The 17757-nt window shown below is 36.9% G+C and overlaps 1 protein-coding gene across 9 annotated transcripts in view; it reads right to left on the reverse strand.

Annotated features, from left to right (window-relative positions):
* ANK1 (ankyrin 1) overlaps positions 1 to 17757 on the reverse strand; it is a 190909-nt gene that overhangs the window by 107332 nt on the left and 65820 nt on the right. For 7 of the 9 annotated variants that reach the window (XM_051975584.1, XM_051975582.1, XM_051975589.1 and 4 more), the window contains exon 3: positions 1622 to 1720. In XM_051975584.1, coding sequence (XP_051831544.1) covers positions 1622 to 1720 — 99 coding nt within the window. Of the gene's footprint in view, positions 1 to 1621; positions 1721 to 17757 lie in introns of those variants that run through there. The other 2 variants (XM_051975585.1, XM_051975587.1) reach the window with 2 other exon arrangements.

Genomic DNA, 17757 nt, shown 5'->3' on the forward strand with positions numbered 1-17757 from the left:
CCTCCCTTCTTCTGCATGAAATTCTGAAACTCACAATGGTTTAAGAAATTTCTATAAATAAAGAAGGATACACCAAGTGTTTCCTCGCAAAAAACAACCATCGAAAGGGAAATTCAGAGACAGTCAAAAATGTTGAAGCAGACTGTCTTTGCAGTTCTTGGGGACCAGCCAAAATGAGAGTATTGGTTTCTGGTATCTCAGAGCCTTGTCAGATGGCTTGGCTCCTGTGCCCAAGGCAGGTGATAGCATCAGAAGAGGGAAAAACGTTAAGATTTTTTTTAATCCCACAGAAGGGATACAGAGGAAACAATTTAAATTGGCTACAGGATTGGGGGGGAAGTACCTCACAGGTTTACAAAACCATCCCCAAATCTTGCAGATCTGCATGGCAAAGTTCTTTTTCACATTCTGCGAATGACATGAAAATTATAGAATTTTACCTCAAAGAGATGATTCCACTGTCACAATATTTTGGTGGCTCCCTTCATAACCATAAATTATACCCTCTTCTCTCTAGTACTGTTCTGGGCTCTCTGCACTAAAGGCGGCAAAATGTTTGCCGCTTTGTACTGCTGCCTGCGAAGCCATTTAATAAAGAGCAAAACTGAAAAATAAGATGCAGATGGGGAAAAACTCGAGGAGAAAAAAACAGGAAAAAATTGAAAGAAAGGAACAGGGATAGGTGAGGGGAGGAAAAGGAACTCGAGAGACAGTATTATGGAAACCCAAGTTAGTTTGTTTTTCAGAAAGTTACCTGTGTGTTTATCAAAATGAAATAGGAAGGATGAGGCATGACTAAGGAGTAATGAAAATCAACCCACAAGACAGACAAACACATAAATTAGTTTCATTACTTTATAGTCATACTTCTGTTAATTGCATTCCTGAACTGTTATTGTAATTTAGTGATGAGGATCTACTGAAATGGGGAGATCCCTCCATTACTGTAACATTTTCTCTGGGACATCAAAACCCATTAATACATTCTAAATTTCTCCTACAATCAGTCCCTGATAGAATGTAAGCTCCCCAAGGGCATGTTGCAATTTCATCTCTGTGTTCCCAGGACTTAAAATAATACTTGGTATAAAAGAGAAGCTTAATAAATTCCAGATTGATTGATCAGAGAATGATGCTCAGGGTGTCTAGAAGTGGGGGGAAGTAGTATGTTCAACAATAAAGGTCTTTGTAGAGAAAGAGAAAAAAAGAAGGAACTGGGCTTCTGGTAACAAGTAAAGGTTTGCACTCTCTACTCTTGTTCACAAAAGTAATCCAGTCAAGGGTCCAGAAAAACAAAATAAACAAAATAACCTAAAATCATGGGAATACAAGAAAAAGGTTTCAGATTTCCATTTTAAAATCTGGATATGTGGATAATCTCTCCAGAAATTCTGTTGAGTTTGTGATGATGTGGGTATGATTGTTGTGGGTTCCCCCATTTCTATTCATCTGAGTAATTCAGAGAAGTTATATAATATGGTAGATCCAAAGGCTAAACAAATTCATTAGGACTCTCTGATAAACATATAAATTACATGGATTGTCATTTGATACAATATATTAGTTAGACAGATAGAAGCCCTGATTTTTCTATGGCATCCCCAGTCCCTCTGGGACTCACCTTTGTTGTGGTTTCTAAAACGATTTCCTTGTGCAGAAGCTCAACCACCATTTTCACGTGGCCTTCTTTAGAAGCCAGATGCAAACCATTCAACCCATTCTGAAAAGGATAGAACATTGTCAGATCAAGTGCTTCATGCTGCTCTCTGTAGGAATTGCAAAGAAGGCTTGCTCCCAGGGACGAGAGTTTTGGAGGGCTAGAAGGAAAGAATTTTAGTGACTGTGGAGTTAAATGAGAAATGGTTATAGACTGGGGTCATTCTACAAAGGCTTTTAGCATCCATATTTTCTACTCTCTTTTAGCAGTAAATTTAGGAATATAGAAGTTGTAAAGAAATATAGGGCTATGAATTCCACTGCTATGAGGCATAACAATCAAGAAGTGACCTATAATCGTATATTTCACTATAGCCACAACTAGGGCAGTACAACAAATGCTTTGCCTCAGGACTCCAAAGTTTAAAGGATGTTGACAGTGCTTACAATCCTTCATAGGACTGTAGCACAGAAACTGACTTTTACACATAGCAAGAAGAATTCATCAAAATAAAGGTGGTCTACAAGTATTCTGTGCTATTTCTCCTACAACTTCCAATTGGTTTGTCTTTAAAAGTTGAGGTAAGGGTTTGTTTCCCACTAATTTGCTCCAGGTACCAACAATCCCTATTCTAGTTTTGCATCTTTCCTCTGTTGATTATCTCCAATTTGTTCGGTATAGAGTTTATTTACACAGAGCTTTTTGTATGTTGTCTTCCCCAATTAGGATGTCTGTTCCTTGAGGGTAAGAACTAGCTTTTGCCTTTCTTTGTATCCCTGAGCACTTAGCACAGTGCATGCCATACAGTAAGTAAGTGCTTAATAAGTATTTATTGATTAGCTGACTGATTATTTTAATAACTGAAATTCTGAGAGTCATTTCTTTTTCTGAAGATAAAAATTATAATGTAGAACTCCCTTAGAGGGATTGCATACTGAATTTTGTAAATCATTTATATTTCAGTATGAATGAATTTTTCAGCTTATAGCTAACTTAAAGCAGGTTGTGACAAGGGAGAAGATGGAGAGAACATAAAGGTAGGGAGATATAGGAAGGAATCTAGGGAGAAGAGGCAATAGAGGACCTTGAAAGAATCATAGAATCAGTCTTACGAGTTGAAAGATTATTCAGAAGTCATCAAACCCCACCCATACTCTATTAGGATTCCTCTTTGTAGCATTCCTGAAAAGAAGCTATCTAGCTCTTGCTTAAATATATCTCAATGATAGAGAACTTGTTATCTTCTAAGGTGGCCTGTTCCACTACTAGATGGCTCTAACTATTAAAAAGATTGAGCTAAAATGTGTCTCTCCGCAATGCTACCCCGCCCTCCATTGCTCCTCTAGGAGCAAAAAACTCCAAATCTGATCCTACTTTTGAAAAATAGTTCGTCATATTCTTGAAGATTGGGTTATGTCCCTCTGAGTCTTCTCTTCTCTAGATTAAGTACGCATAGTTCTTTTATCATTTCATCCATTATTCAAGGCACATGATCTATTCAGCTACTTTCTCTATACTATTATTGTGACATAGCTCAATGCTACCACCCTCAATCCCTATCTTCCTCTCTTCTTTGGTACTCCATTTATTTGTTAACAAATTCTCCCTTCTTCTTGATTTATTATTGTAATCCCTACACTTACTGAAATATTTTCCTTGAGATCTCTGAATCTTGGGCAATTCTCTAATGTTAGTTGTTCATGTTTCTACTTTCTCTGACTCTCAGGACAGGGAGTTGGCACTCTTTTGCTCCCACTACCAGTTCTAAACCCTGGCTTTGTCACTATCATTCAGCCATATCAACCAAAATTTATATAGCCCAATAGTACCACCTTCTCTATACTTGTCACCATCATCTATCTGCCTCTTGGCTAATTTTATGGTGCAGGCCCAAATCCTCCTCTTCATATTTCCTTTGCCATTATCCTTAAAGACTTCAAGATTGACATTAATGAGAAACAACTTTATAATACCCTTTTGCACATTCTTTTGAATGTAAATGACTTTCATTTCCTCTTTTTTTTTACTCACTTAGTAAGATGTGACCACATAGACCTCTTCACTACTAAAAATTTGCTCCACTACTAAGGTTCTGAAATTCTCCCCTCTAGTTCCACTGTCTTACACTTAAGTCCCCTGAAAAGTATGGTTATATCTTGAGGACTTAGCCTAATATCTTACAAAGGGATGGCACTGGACCTGTGAATTCATTGGTATATTTCATCAGAAGAAGAAACTACTTCTATCAATGTAGATGGACACCTTTTTAGCAAATTAGAATCTTAGAGAGTTACCTAGGACATCAAGAGAATAGACAACTTGTCCGTGATCTCATAGGTTATATGTGTCAGAAATGAAATTAGGAACCAGGTTTTCCTGACTTTAAGGCAGTCTCTTTAACCATTTTACCATACTGCCTCTCAGCCTTACATATAGTAGATGTTTAATATATATCTGTTGAAATGAGATGAGCATGTTTTTCAGTTTCTTCTCTATCTTAGTTGCCCTAAGCTGCAGATGGTCTAGCTCATCAATGAAGTAGACTGTGGCACCCAGGATTGAACACAATGCTTCAGATATGACTGGGGCAGATGTGCATGGGAGCAGCAACCCCTCATATACTCTGAATACCATATTTCTATTAACAAAGTCCAAAAGCACAAGAGAATTCTTCAAAAATTTAAAGCTTTCTTGCACAGCAAGATAATTATATAAATATGCATGTTTATATTGGATTTAACATATATTAAATTACATGCCATCTAAGGGAAGGGGTGGGGGAAAGGGGGAAAAATTGGAACACAAGGTTTTTCAGAGGTTAGTGATGAAAAAAATTATCCTTGCCTATATTTTGAAAATAAAAAACTTCAATAAAAAATTAAAGCTTAAATTGTTTCAACAATTTTCTTCAGGTTATATTATACACACACACACACACACACACACACACATATATATATATATTATGATAACAGCTAACATTTATATAATACCAACCATGTGCCAGATACTATGCTAAACATGTTACAATATTATTTCATTTGTTCCTCACAGCAACCATGGGAGAGGGGTGCTATTACTATTCCCATTTTACAGATGAAAAAACTGAGGAAGACAGAGGTTAAATGGCTTGTCAAGCTAGTAAAGTTTCTGAGGCTGAATTTGAACTTAGTTCTTCCTGACTCCAGGCCTAGCGCTCCATCCACAAAACTACTTAGTTGCTCCATCAGTATAATAAGTATCAGTGTGACCTCCTTCCTCTTAAGAATCTGATTTTTGAGTCAGTTAATTTACTTGCCCCTTAAACTCAGTGAGTCTGGCCTCTCTGCTGGTGCGGTGACATAGAAAGAGCCTTAGACTAGAAGCTGGAAGAATTGGTTTGAATCCTAATTCTTACATTCAATCACTTGGGTAAGCAACTTGTCCTCTCTGGGTCTCAGCCTCCTCATTTAGAAATCAAAAGGTTTAATTTAGAACAATCCCTAAGGTCTCTTCTGGCCTGAGCATCTTGTGGTTCTCCGCAGTTGATTCTCCAGCAGGAATCCTTCTGCAGTCAGTTGGGCCCTAAGTGCTGTCTGTATCAAGCAGGACAGCCTCTGCAACCTCAGGGAATAGTGACTTAGTGACCGGCCGTTGCTATTTTCCTCCAGGCCCCTGAGCTGGACATTCACTATACACTATGCTCCACAGCATGATTGAAGAACACTCCCAGATACTTGCCTGTGACTGTGCCTGCTTTGGCAGGAGAAACTGATGTTCAGACCTTTATTAGGAAACTTGGATTCACTTTCTGGCTACAGCACATTATGGAAGAGATGCAGAGATGGTTTAATCCTGTCCTTTCAGTTCACAGGTAGGACACTGAAGCCCACAAGAGTGCAACGGGGACCAGAACCTAGGCTTCTTGGGTCATAGAATGCTGTTCTTTTACCAAATGAAATCTGTTTGCCGAGATACTCCCATGTTCATCGTAGCTGATTTTCAAATACTTTCATAAAATTCCTACACTTAAAAAATTCCTTCTGGTATAGTTAACAATATATGCCCAGAGAGACCCCAGGATAATAACACAATTCATAGTTAAAACTAGGGTTGGGAGACAGTCTTTGTATCAGAACACCAAATTTTAGGATTGGAAAGTTACCATAATGCACTCCTCGAGCAGCATAGAAGCCACTATGGTAATGAATATTTGGTTTTTTCTTTTGCTCAACTGACTTTGTCTAGTTCTCTTTTTATATTATATTCATTAATATTTACAATATATTGTAATATTATATAATATATATAATATTAGATTAAATATTACATATGACATTGCATTAGTATATATGATATATGTAATATATGTTTGTGTATATTATATATTACATTTCAATATAAATATGAAATATATATATATAATATTTATATTTATTGTATCTGTTTAAGTCTTTTTTATATTATTTTTACATCAGGAATAATATAGTTGAGGCAAACTATCATTCATATTGCTTGCTCCAGGCTTATTTCTTATGGCTGCCTTGGGTGCCAATATTGCTAATTACAACCCTAACAATTCACATCTCTATTAAACTTTAAGGTTTACCAAGGACTTTCCCCACAATAGCCTATGAGGTAGAGAGTTGTGAGCATAATTGTTTCTATTTTACAGATGAGGCAACAGAGGCGTGAAACAACTTGTCTATTCCACATAGCAAGTAAACATGAAAGTCAGAACTCAACCTGAAATCTCCTGTCTGCATGAAATTGCTATTTCCACTAAACCCCACTGCCTCACCATTACATTGCATGGACAAAGGCATCTTGAGCGCATTTATGTGAACAGACACTTGTAATTCATCATGGGTTTAGTTCACTCCCTTGCTTTCTTAGTTCCCTAGAGAAATCAATGCACCAACGTTTATTAATTCTAATTGCAAGGTAAGCAGCGGTATCCATTTAAATCCGGTCCCTAAACCAAACTTTCAGGATCCCCCTCTCCCAGTTTCATCTGTTGTTAATTACAAAACAAAAAGACCTGCATTAGAAGAAAGGATAGCCACCTTTTCTAATTAAGATCCCACGTTGCAATGCAGATGTTCATGGCTTTTGTCTCAGTAATAGTCTCACTTGGATGGTAATAGCCTCCTAATAGATTTCCCAGTCATTAGTCTCACTCTCTCTCTTCACAACTCTTTTCACAATTGCCCTAGGAAATTGTGATTTTTAAGCCTGTGGGTGTTTATTCTTCTGAGATGGATCATGAACCCTCTGTGACTTTGTAAATGGTTCTTCATGAATCATCATCCTCTCTTCCCACCTCCTCAAAACAAAGTCACACAAAAACAGAAAACTCATCATCTCGTAGCCATCTTCTAGTGCTGAATCTCCTCAAACTTAGTGAGGCTTGACCTCCAATTATAGCCATTCACAGTCATTGCTGAATTGTACTTGAAGACTTTCCAGTTTGGTAAAATCTGCCAAAGTCTCTTCTTCCCTGCCATACACTTGGAGAACCCGGAGCTAGAAGGCATCATCTGCTTTAGTGGAGGTCCCACAGACTGCCCTTGAAAAATACAGCAGGCTTGGCTTGGCATTCAAGGCCTTCCACATTTTGGCTCCAATTACAATCATTCAAACAATCTATTTTGTATTTCCTTATCTATGGACATATGACATTCTAGATTTTAAAACTTCCTTCAGTGGATCCTCAGCTCCTAGAAAGATGGTTCAACTCTCCTTAGGAAAAGAGACCTCAGGATAAAAATCTATGGCTGAAGAGGGAGCAAAATATTTCTGGCCAGGGAGCAGCTGATTTGATGTGTGTATGAGTGTCAGGGAGGAAATTACTCCTGTCTTACCTAAGTATTCTTGCTACGTAGGTGCTAAATTCAATAGTTTCTGCTGAATTTCTTGCTGAAAGAGTATACATGCTATCAGAGCCCTTTACATCTTGGCACCCTGGAGAAAAACCATGATCACCTCACCTTAGTTATAGTTTAGAAATTGTAGCTTATCACCCATAATCCATAATTATCAAACCATAACTCAATTATCACGCATAAACATATATAGAGTTTGCTTTTCATCCTTCTCTTTTTGGCTCCTATGCCATTATAATTTTATTATGGGCTTTTTGAGAGCAGGATTTATATTTTATTTCATTGTTGTATCCCTAGTGCATAGTAGTTTGCACAGAGTAGTTTTTTTTCCCCCTGAGGCAACTGGGGTTAAGTGACTTGCCCAGAGTCACACAGCTAGGAAGTGTTAAGTGTCTGAGGTCAGATTTGAACTCAGGTCTTCCTGATTTCAGGGCTGGTGTTCTGTCCACTGCATCACCCAGCTGCCCCCACAGTAATAAGTATCTTTCCTGTTGATCAGCCTATTTACTAGACTATAGAGATTCAGACACAATTACAGTGCCATCACAAAGTGGTTAAAATAATGAGTTGGAAGATTTTCTACACAACAAAAATAAACCTTAATGCACACACAATAAAGTTAGCCTAAGGAAGACAGTTCATCTCTAAGAATTTTCTAATTGTAAATATTATATTTATTCCTACATTTCCCCCTTTTAGGTAGATACTTTACTGGTTAAAACAAGGAGGAATTCGAAGGGCAAATCTCTCTGTAACATCTGTGGACATGACTATGAAACATGTCAATGAATAGACACTGACTTCAATTTCACCTTGGCAGATCTGATCAGAGCAATTGAAGAAGTATGGATGGGGTTTAGAATGCTTCTTCCTTTCAGCAAATAGAGTCTAACACTCTGACCAAACCTGCTGAGTAACTCCTCTTGCTGCTGACATGCAGACAACCTGCCAGGAGAATTGGATAGAGAAAAATAAATCACCTATTTCTTCCTCAAAATAGCCAATAGGGTGCAGAGAATTGGTGAGAGTGAATATTATGGCTAAATTAGAAGTCCAGGAGTTAAGCATTAGCTACTCCTGGTGGTCGATTTGAAATAATACTGTGTGTTTCTCTTTAGAGAGGATATCAGCTTACCTGATTCATTTTCCAACAGACTTCCTAAAGAGAATCTCCTGAGTCCACTTGGCCCCATATGACCTGATACCACGTAGCACTAGAAATAGTCAAAAAAATCTTCTGGAAATAACTACAGAAAAAATATTCATTTGTCCTTTGTCTCAGTTTCTTCATCTATAAAATGGGGATAATAATAGTGCCTACATTCCTGGGTTGTTATGAGGATCAAATGTAAATGAAACATTTTGCAAATAGGATGCTAATGCTAGCTATTATCATCAGCTCCATTTCTATTTCATGGAATTAATAAATGCTTGTTGAATGAGAAAAAAATATTCCTGCCAGGCACACCTGGGATCTGTCATCTTCCTTTGCACTTTTTTTCAGATAAGACATCATTTCTGAGAAGCAATCTGTCTGACGGAAGGTGGGGAGAAGAGCTCAGTCAGGCTGTTTTCCTTTAACATTTGCAAGGGGGGAAAAACAATAAACCTCATTCAGTCTGAATGATTTAATTCGTAGTATTTTCCTGTACCAACTCTGAGAAATAACATTGGCAAAATATGCCATTTCAGACATTTGTTCTCAGTAAAATATTCCTCTGTTTAGTTCGTCTGATTGTCCCCAATTATATTAGCTGATTTTCAAGTGTGCAAATGTGATAGATATACTAGAGGAAATTTAACTCTGGTTCCTTTAAACGGAAAGTAGCTCTTTTCGATGGACAACAATCATGACCCTAACAGAACATAGAAAAGTCTTTGAAATACCAAACCACAGCTAGAGCCAACATTAACTGTTTTAGAAATATATACAACCTCATAATCATTCTCCTCATAGCCTTCTGTCCTTTCAATCAAAAAGAACAGGTGATCTCAAGAGATATCAATACATGAGCCTGGCCCAAAAGTACCTCTTATTAAAATAGCTTTCAGTAGACAATGCTGGAGGAACTATGGAAAAATAGAGACACAAATTCACTGTTGGTAGAGTTGTGAATTGGGCTAACCATTCTGGAACACAATTTGGAACTATAGGACAAAACTTGCTAAACTAATTATACTTTTTGATTAGATGATCTCATACCTGAGCATGTACTTTAAAGAGGTCAACAACCGAAAGAAAGATTCCATACAGAATAAAATATTCACAGCAATCACTCTGTGGTAGCAAAAAATTGGAACAAAATGGTACTTATTAGTTGGGAAATAACTGATGAAACTGTGGGCATATGAATGGAATATTATCATACTGTAAAAACTGACAAATATAAGGAATTCAGAGAAATGAATCAATTTATATGAAATCATCTTAGAAGAAATCATTATATACAACAGCTACAATAATATCACTCAGGGTATGATAAATATCATAGACATGATGATGATTAATATTAATAATAGCTATCTAAAATAATAAATAACAATCTAAGCCATGAGAAGAACAAGATTGTAACAATAATAAGATTACTATACATTTTAATGATGCTGTAAAAAGTGCTTCTGCATATATTATTAAACTTTGAGCTGGGTGTAAGGAGTCCTAGATTCTAGTCCACTAACATTATATGTGACTCTAGGCAATCCATTTGTCTTTTTTTCTGCCTCAGTTTCTCATTTTGTGGGGAAAAAAAAGGACAGCACTAGATGATCTGGAAGGTTGCTTTTGGAGATGGCATTCTATACTGTGAGTAGCCAAGACAGTTACTGTCACTTTTTTTTCCATGAGAAAGGTTTGGAGGGTATCAGTGATAATGGCTAGAGTGTTGATCATTGGGTTGGACTGAGTCCAGGGAAATACCATAATGACTACAGCTGGGTCCTTAGCCATGGCACAGAACGCCAGGGGCTTTGGCCCATATTCATCAAAGATAACTAATCCCTAAGCCCCTTCACAGTTCAGTCAGAAAGACAAAGTTTTGTTTGGTTCGGGTTGGTTTTTGTTTGTTTGTTTGTTTGATCTTTGTCTACCTTTGTATCTCCAGTGCTTAGCACTTAGCTTATCAATTTGACTTGACTGCCCACACTATTTTGGCAGGAGTGGCAGCTACAAACACAGACCAGACTATAAAATCAGATGAGGGGGACCTTGATCTCATTGGCTACCTCTGATACCAGGAGACCCCTAGTAAACTGAGAGGGTTTTTGCAGTACAGTATATCAGGGATATTTGAATATAAGGATATTCTTACAGCATTAAACATCCCAAGGAACTCTTCCCTTACAGAATCTGATCATGAGCCCCAATACTTATGAAACTAAGTGATATGTGTGTGCTGTTCCTGGCCTAAGGTGCTTGTCCCATCTTCTGTATGCCTTTGCAAGTATTTCACTGATTTTTTTTTTTATGTTTGTGAGAAGCTAGAGAGATACCAGGATTGTACCTGAGATAGCTGAACCATCAATTAGTGAATTTGGCAAGATCTTTCCTTAGATTCTTTTCTAAGTTATGTTTCTGAAGATCTCCCCTCATCTGTTAGTAATGAGACAAAGTATTGGTAATCATCAGTAATGGGAGATAGCTATCAAACAGAGATTTAATTTGCCCAAAGACACACCGCTAGTGAGTGGAAAGCCAGCATGAAAATTTAAGCCTCCTAATTCAGGGTTCAGGATTTATTTCACAACATCATTATGACTCTCAGCTAAAAATCATCACTCAAACAAACTGAAAAATTCATTTGTGTGTGTGTATGCTTACAGAGATGGGAACAATATTGGAAGAAGCTATTAATACAATATTTTAGAGAGAAATAAATTTTATATGTTTGTAGGTTTGCAGTCCAAAACAGAACAAAGAATATATTTAATCAAGGACTGAAAAGGAGAAAACAAACAAACTTAGCTTCGCCCCTGACCCTAATATCTTTTCATATCATTTGTTCATCCTTCATTCTTAAAGAGGACCAATGACATACAGTATAATGTCTTGACTTGCTGTAAATTGGATTTAAGTGAAGTAGAGTTGCACAGAGTCATCAGCCTCACTATCTCCTGCACAGTCATTGAAGTCCAATGGCAAGATGTGAGGCAAGACGCTGGTGATGGCCCCGGATGCAATGCAACCTTTTTAAGGTAAGGTCTTTCCTGAGTCTCCATTGTCTGAGGCAATTCAAATTATCACTTGCCCATTCAACATATTACTTATGGATTTTTTAACATAGAGAAAGTGAAAAAATGAAGAAAGGGAAAAAAAGGAAGTGATCAGATGGGGAGAAAAGGAAAAGAAGTAAGAGAGGTTAGAGAAGGAAAAAAGGAAAAAGAATTGAAAGAGAAAACCAAAGAAGGTTAAGTAAGAAGGCCTCTTGCTAGAAGTCAGCAACAGAACAGAATCAAAATCATCCAAAGAGCTTTCCCATATTTTAAACACTCAATTTTACTCAATTGGAAATTTATATCAGGAAATAAACAGAGGGCTACCCTTAGGAGTCAAGAAGACTTTGATTTAAGTCTTGCCTTTGATCCAGGTTAAGCCATGTGGCTAGAGGCAAATTATTGAATATCTCAGTGTCCTAGGCAACTGTCTGTGACTACCAATTATTATATCATTATAATAAAACTATAAATTAGTCACTGATATTCATCTGTGAAGGGAGCTTTAACCAAAGAGATTATCTTTACTAATGAAATTAGATGTCTGGATGTTAAGAAAAAAAAAAGAAGCAACAAAGGGTAGGGTTGATGAAGAAGGTGAAAATATTGATAAAGATACTGGCTATAGAGATCAGATGGCATGTCAAGGTCTCTACATGTGTAAGAATACAGGGCCTGTGGGATGGGCCCAACCACACACAACCCTCTTTATGACATACAGGCCATGTGAAGTTGGACCTTTTCCATAGGTCTGATATTCCCCATGATGGAAACCGCAAAGTGCCATGGAACCATGATGACAAAACCTAGCTGAGAGTCTTAGAAAACACAAGCCCAGCAGAGAAATCAATCCATGTAAGAAGCCTTTCCTAGAGGTCAGATCTTTATTTTGCATCGTCTCCCCAGTCTTTAATCTCTTTCTATTTGGATATTTTATAACTCTACCAAGATTTGTTGTTGTTCAGTTGTTTGTCAGTTGTGTCCAAATCTTCATGACCCTATTTGGGATTTTCCTGGTAAAAATACTGTAGTAGCTTGCCATTTCCTTCTCCAGCTTGTTTTACAGATGAGGAAACTGAGGCAAACAGGGTTAAGTGATTTGCTCAGGGTCACCCAGCTGGTGTCAGAGACCATACTTGAACTCAGGAAGATGAATCATTTTGATTCCAAACCCAGAACTCTATTCACTTTGTCATCTAGTTGCCCCTACGAGATTTTTCAGTGGTAACAGTCAGTTGAAGATATATATATGATCTTGAAACCTAATGAATCAGAAACCAGACAAAGCTGTACTAACTACCTTAACCCCAGTGGATAACCATATTTTATCTCCTCAAACCTGTCTCCTGTGGTGGGAAGAAACAAGATAAAATCAGAGGAAGAAGCAGAGAGCTAAACTCAAACTCCCTCAAACTTGAATGAAGCTGACACCAATAAAAAGGAGCAAGATTGGATCTTTGCATTTGCTCCATTTTCTTTTACTGAAATCCAAATTTAGCTCTTTTACAGAGGCAGTTTGCTAGATTTGTGGTTTACTAGATATTCAAGAGGAAAGAAAAAAACAGGCAAATCCTTTTCATTATCTATTTTTTTAAGACCACAAAAAACATTTTCAGCGCACTGCAAGGAGATGAATCAACCTCATATCACCTTCTCTTTATTTCTTAATCTCATGAAACTAGCAACAGTTTCCATGCTTTGGGAAATCAGTGTGGTTCAGCAACAAATCAATTGCAAGGGTTTGCAGACCCCTTGGGAGCCTGGCTTGAGGGGGAGAAATGGCAGCTCAAGTTAATGAAGGAAAGGGGCTCTGAAATGAAATACAGCTGCTAAGAATATTTCCAGGGGACCATAAAAAGCCTGGCATCAATCAGGCAAGCATTTATTAGGCATCTTCTATGTCGTTATTCTAGACATACTAGTGATATAAAGATGGAAACTAAGAGTCTCTCCCTGTCCTCAAGGAAGCTTATAATCTACTCAGGAGGGATAGCAGGTGGATATATAAGTAGAGAGAAAACAGATACAAAGTGATTTGGGGAGAAAGGTGCTAGCAGCTGGGGATAAGTGGATAGGCAGGTAGCTAGAGAGATGATAGATAAATAAGTAGATAAATAGAGCAGTAATCAAGTGCTTTCAATGTACCAGGTCCCTGTGATAAGTGCTGGAGATACAAATACATGTGAGAAAGACAGTTACTACTTTCAGAGAGTAATGTGTATGTAAAAAGGTAATGTAGGTGGAATATGGATGTCTCTCAGTTGGAAATTGGCTGAATAAAATATGGTATGTGAATGTAATGCAATATTATTGATCTATAAGAAATGGCCAATAGGCTGATTTCAGAAAAACCAGACTTACATGAACGAACCAGGAGAATATTATACACAGCAACAAGATTATGTGATGGAACTGCTTCTTCTAACAATGAGGTGATTCAGGCCAATTTCAAGAGGCTTATGATGGAAAGAGCCAACCATATCCAGAGAACTCTAGAGACTGAAAGTGGATCAAAGCCTAGTGCTTTCACTTTTGTTTTTTGGTTGTTGTTTGCTTTTTTTTTCTTTCTCGTGTTTTTTTTCTTGTACTCTTTGATCTGATTTTTCTTGCATGATGAATATGGAAATATGTTTAAAGGAATTGTAGCTGTTTAACCTACATTGGATTGCTTGCTGTCTTCAGAAGGGACTGGGAGGGAGGGAAGGAGAAAAATTTGGAACACAAAATTTTACAAGGGTGAATGTTGAAAACTATTTTTGCATGCATTGGAAAAACAAAATACTATTAAACAGGGAAAAAAGTAAGGTGGGTCAAGTTGACAATGGTATTCCTAGTATGCGTTTGGTAAATCAATACCATTTTGGTAATAATGCAGAAAAAATGGACCTTCAGAAGCCATATAGTACAATGTAGCAGAAGAAGTACTAGGAATGGGATTTAGGAGACTAGGTTATTGGAAAGAGAATCTTCATGTCTTTTGCCTTCCTATAGGAGACACTGCCCAGTTCTGGTGATGACATCTCACTGAAAATTGAGCAGAAGTTCATAGTTTAGTCTCCTATGTATAAGAATAGCATCTTTTGGTTTGAAAAGATTGTTGTATGTGCTGATGCCATCTATTCTAGGAAGGCAATGAGTGGAGCAGGTGCTTTAGAACCATCAACATCAAGAGAGAGACACTCAAACCATCCTGAATAAGGTTTCCAAGGAAACTTACATGTTATCTATGAGAAGATATTTATCACTTCCAATTCATATCAAATTTACCTTCTAAGACACTCGGGCTCCTCAAGCTTGTTGGCACCAGAATGCTCATATCTATCACATCTCGTCAATGATCGTGTTTCTTTTCAATCTTAAGAAAGAACCTGTGTGTTTACATTTTATCCTTCTAAAAGAATATAAACTCCAAGAGGGCAGGGACTACTTCATTTACATTTCTGTAGTCCCAGTATGTAGCTTAGTGCGTTGCATGAAGTAAGTGCTCAATAAATATTAGTTGAATTGGACAACATTCAAGTCTTTTGGCAAAATCCCCATGGGGCTATATCAACTTATCTTTATTTTGTCTGAGAGACTCGGGTGTCTTCTGCTCACTCAAGTAAGTTCTGGAATAAATATTCTTAACTGTTTGGGTTTTCATGGGCTTGGTTTGGCAGTCTGGTGAAACTTATGGATCCCTCTTCAGAATAATGTTTTTAAATTCACAAAATAAACACACAGGTTTACATAAAATTAATCATATTTAAATGCAATTACTAAAAAAAAAGTTAACTAACTCCAGGCTAAGAACTTCTATTATAGGAGTAAGCTGGGGAGAGGATGAAAGACTGGAATCTTTGTCTTAGTTCCTCAAATTTGCTATGTGACCTTGGGATAATTACTCAGCTTCCTTTTCCATAAAGTGATTGGATTAGATTATTTCTAAAGTCTCTTCCAATTTGGATATTCTTTATAACAAGCTTCATTTCAGTCTCAACAATTTATATTCAAAGATCCATTCCAGAGCTGACATTGTATTTTCTAATTTTTTTTTAATCTAGTGCTGACATCCCATATTATTCGGCCCCTTCCAGATCTGACATTCTAAATTCAAGGGTCCTTTCTAGCTTTATAATTCTAATCAAAACAGAGCTCTTAGAAAATAGTTGACATTAGCCAAAGAATCCATGATCAAACATAAACCTCATATGTATATTCATAATTTGGAGATTTGTAAATTAAATTTAAAGGTCAGTGCATTAAAGCGGCAATGAGTCCCAAACCAAGTTTTATTCCATATAAATACTGTATCTCTTACTCCTTCCTGCTCTCTTGTTTTCTTTTCCTCTCTGTATCTGTCTCTATCTTTGTCTCTCACAAACACACATACATATACATATTCAAATATCCTCTCACATATTGAAGGAACTTTCATATTAAACTTTATAGTAATTAAGCAATGAAGTAGGATATATTCTCCTGGAGGCTACTATTGTAGGTGCAAATTCCAATTCATATTCATTCATTCTTTGACAACCATCTCTTAAATGTCTACTGGGTACATACAAAACTTTGATAAGACACAACCTCTACTAAAACAAAAATATGTAGTACTATGCAACAAATATACAATAGCTACAAAGCAGACAAGAATGTGATAAGTACCTATTTATAAACTATTATGTGAGCTTAGAAGATGAAAAGATCATTTTCCCCTCTGGAGATCAGAAAAGGCTTCCCTGAGAGGTAGCATTTGACCCAGGTCTTAAAGGCTTTCAAAAGGCAAAAAACATTCTAAGGAGAGTGAGTAACATTAACAAAAACTTGGAAGTGGGAAAATGCTAGGTATGTATAAGAAATAAGTCTGGTTTGTGTACACATGGCACTCATGAATAGGAGTGATGTAAGATAAAGCTGGAAAAGAAAGAAAGTGCCAGATTGTAGAGGACTTGGATGAAACGAATTCATATCTTGGGGAACTTATTTCACTTTTCTAGGCCTTAAGCTCCTCATCTGTGAAATGAGGAAAATAAAAATATCAATTCTATGCATGAAAGTTGTTCCATGGATAACATGAGATAAAATCACTTTGTAAAGGACAAGTTCATATACAAATGTAAACCATCATTCTTCAATGTGGTAGGTCAATGAATACATCTTACAAGAAAGAGGGGGACATTTAGTTTACACAAAACTGGGAGAAATAGCTCTTACACTGGATGATAGAACTGGTGTCTTAAAAAATGTCAGCATGTTAGAATTATGGGCCAAATCAGATAAAAAAATGGAATGTAGCAGGTATAATTGTAAAGTCTCTCAACTGATTTCCATTGAACCAGTACAGGATAAGGAAGATGTGCTTACACAAGAGCTTGTGTTTTTCACAGATTTTCAGAAAATCACAGAATTGGGAAGGTCAAAGATATCTTAGTGGCCTTCTGATTCAACTCATGAATGTAATCTCTACTATATACCATATCAGACAAGGGATCATAGGATCATAGATTAGAACAATATCTCAGAGGCAATCAAATCTGAGTCTCTCATTTTACTGATAAAGAAACCTGTGAAGAATAGTGAGATGACGTTAGAGTGCAAAAGGATATTTCTATTCAGGTAGAATTGAATTAGATGATCTCTGATATCTCTTCCAACTTTGAGCTTCCAAATTCCTATAAATTAAGTCGTTTTTTAAGGCACAAATAGGAATAATCATGTCTACGGAATTATAATTAGCAAAATGAGCCTTAAACATCATGTTTCCTGTTAAGATACAAAAAAAGGGAAAGAAATGTTTCCTATTCAAGAGAAACTGGGACAAGAAGATCTCTGAAAGGCCAAATTCCACCTTTTTCATTAATTTCTATTTCAAAAGGTTATGAATAAATGGGAATGAAGCACATTAGAGGAGAGTGCAAGAATAAACACAGATGCATATATTCAGCTACTGGTCTTAAGGGATCACTTTTGCCCAAATCTCTCTGGCTTTATCAGCAGGGAAGGCTTAATATCCCCTCTTCTCATCTCCCTCTGACACTATGCAAG

This window comes from Antechinus flavipes, chromosome 2 (assembly GCF_016432865.1).
Source record: "Antechinus flavipes isolate AdamAnt ecotype Samford, QLD, Australia chromosome 2, AdamAnt_v2, whole genome shotgun sequence".
Lineage (NCBI taxonomy): Eukaryota > Metazoa > Chordata > Mammalia > Dasyuromorphia > Dasyuridae > Antechinus > Antechinus flavipes.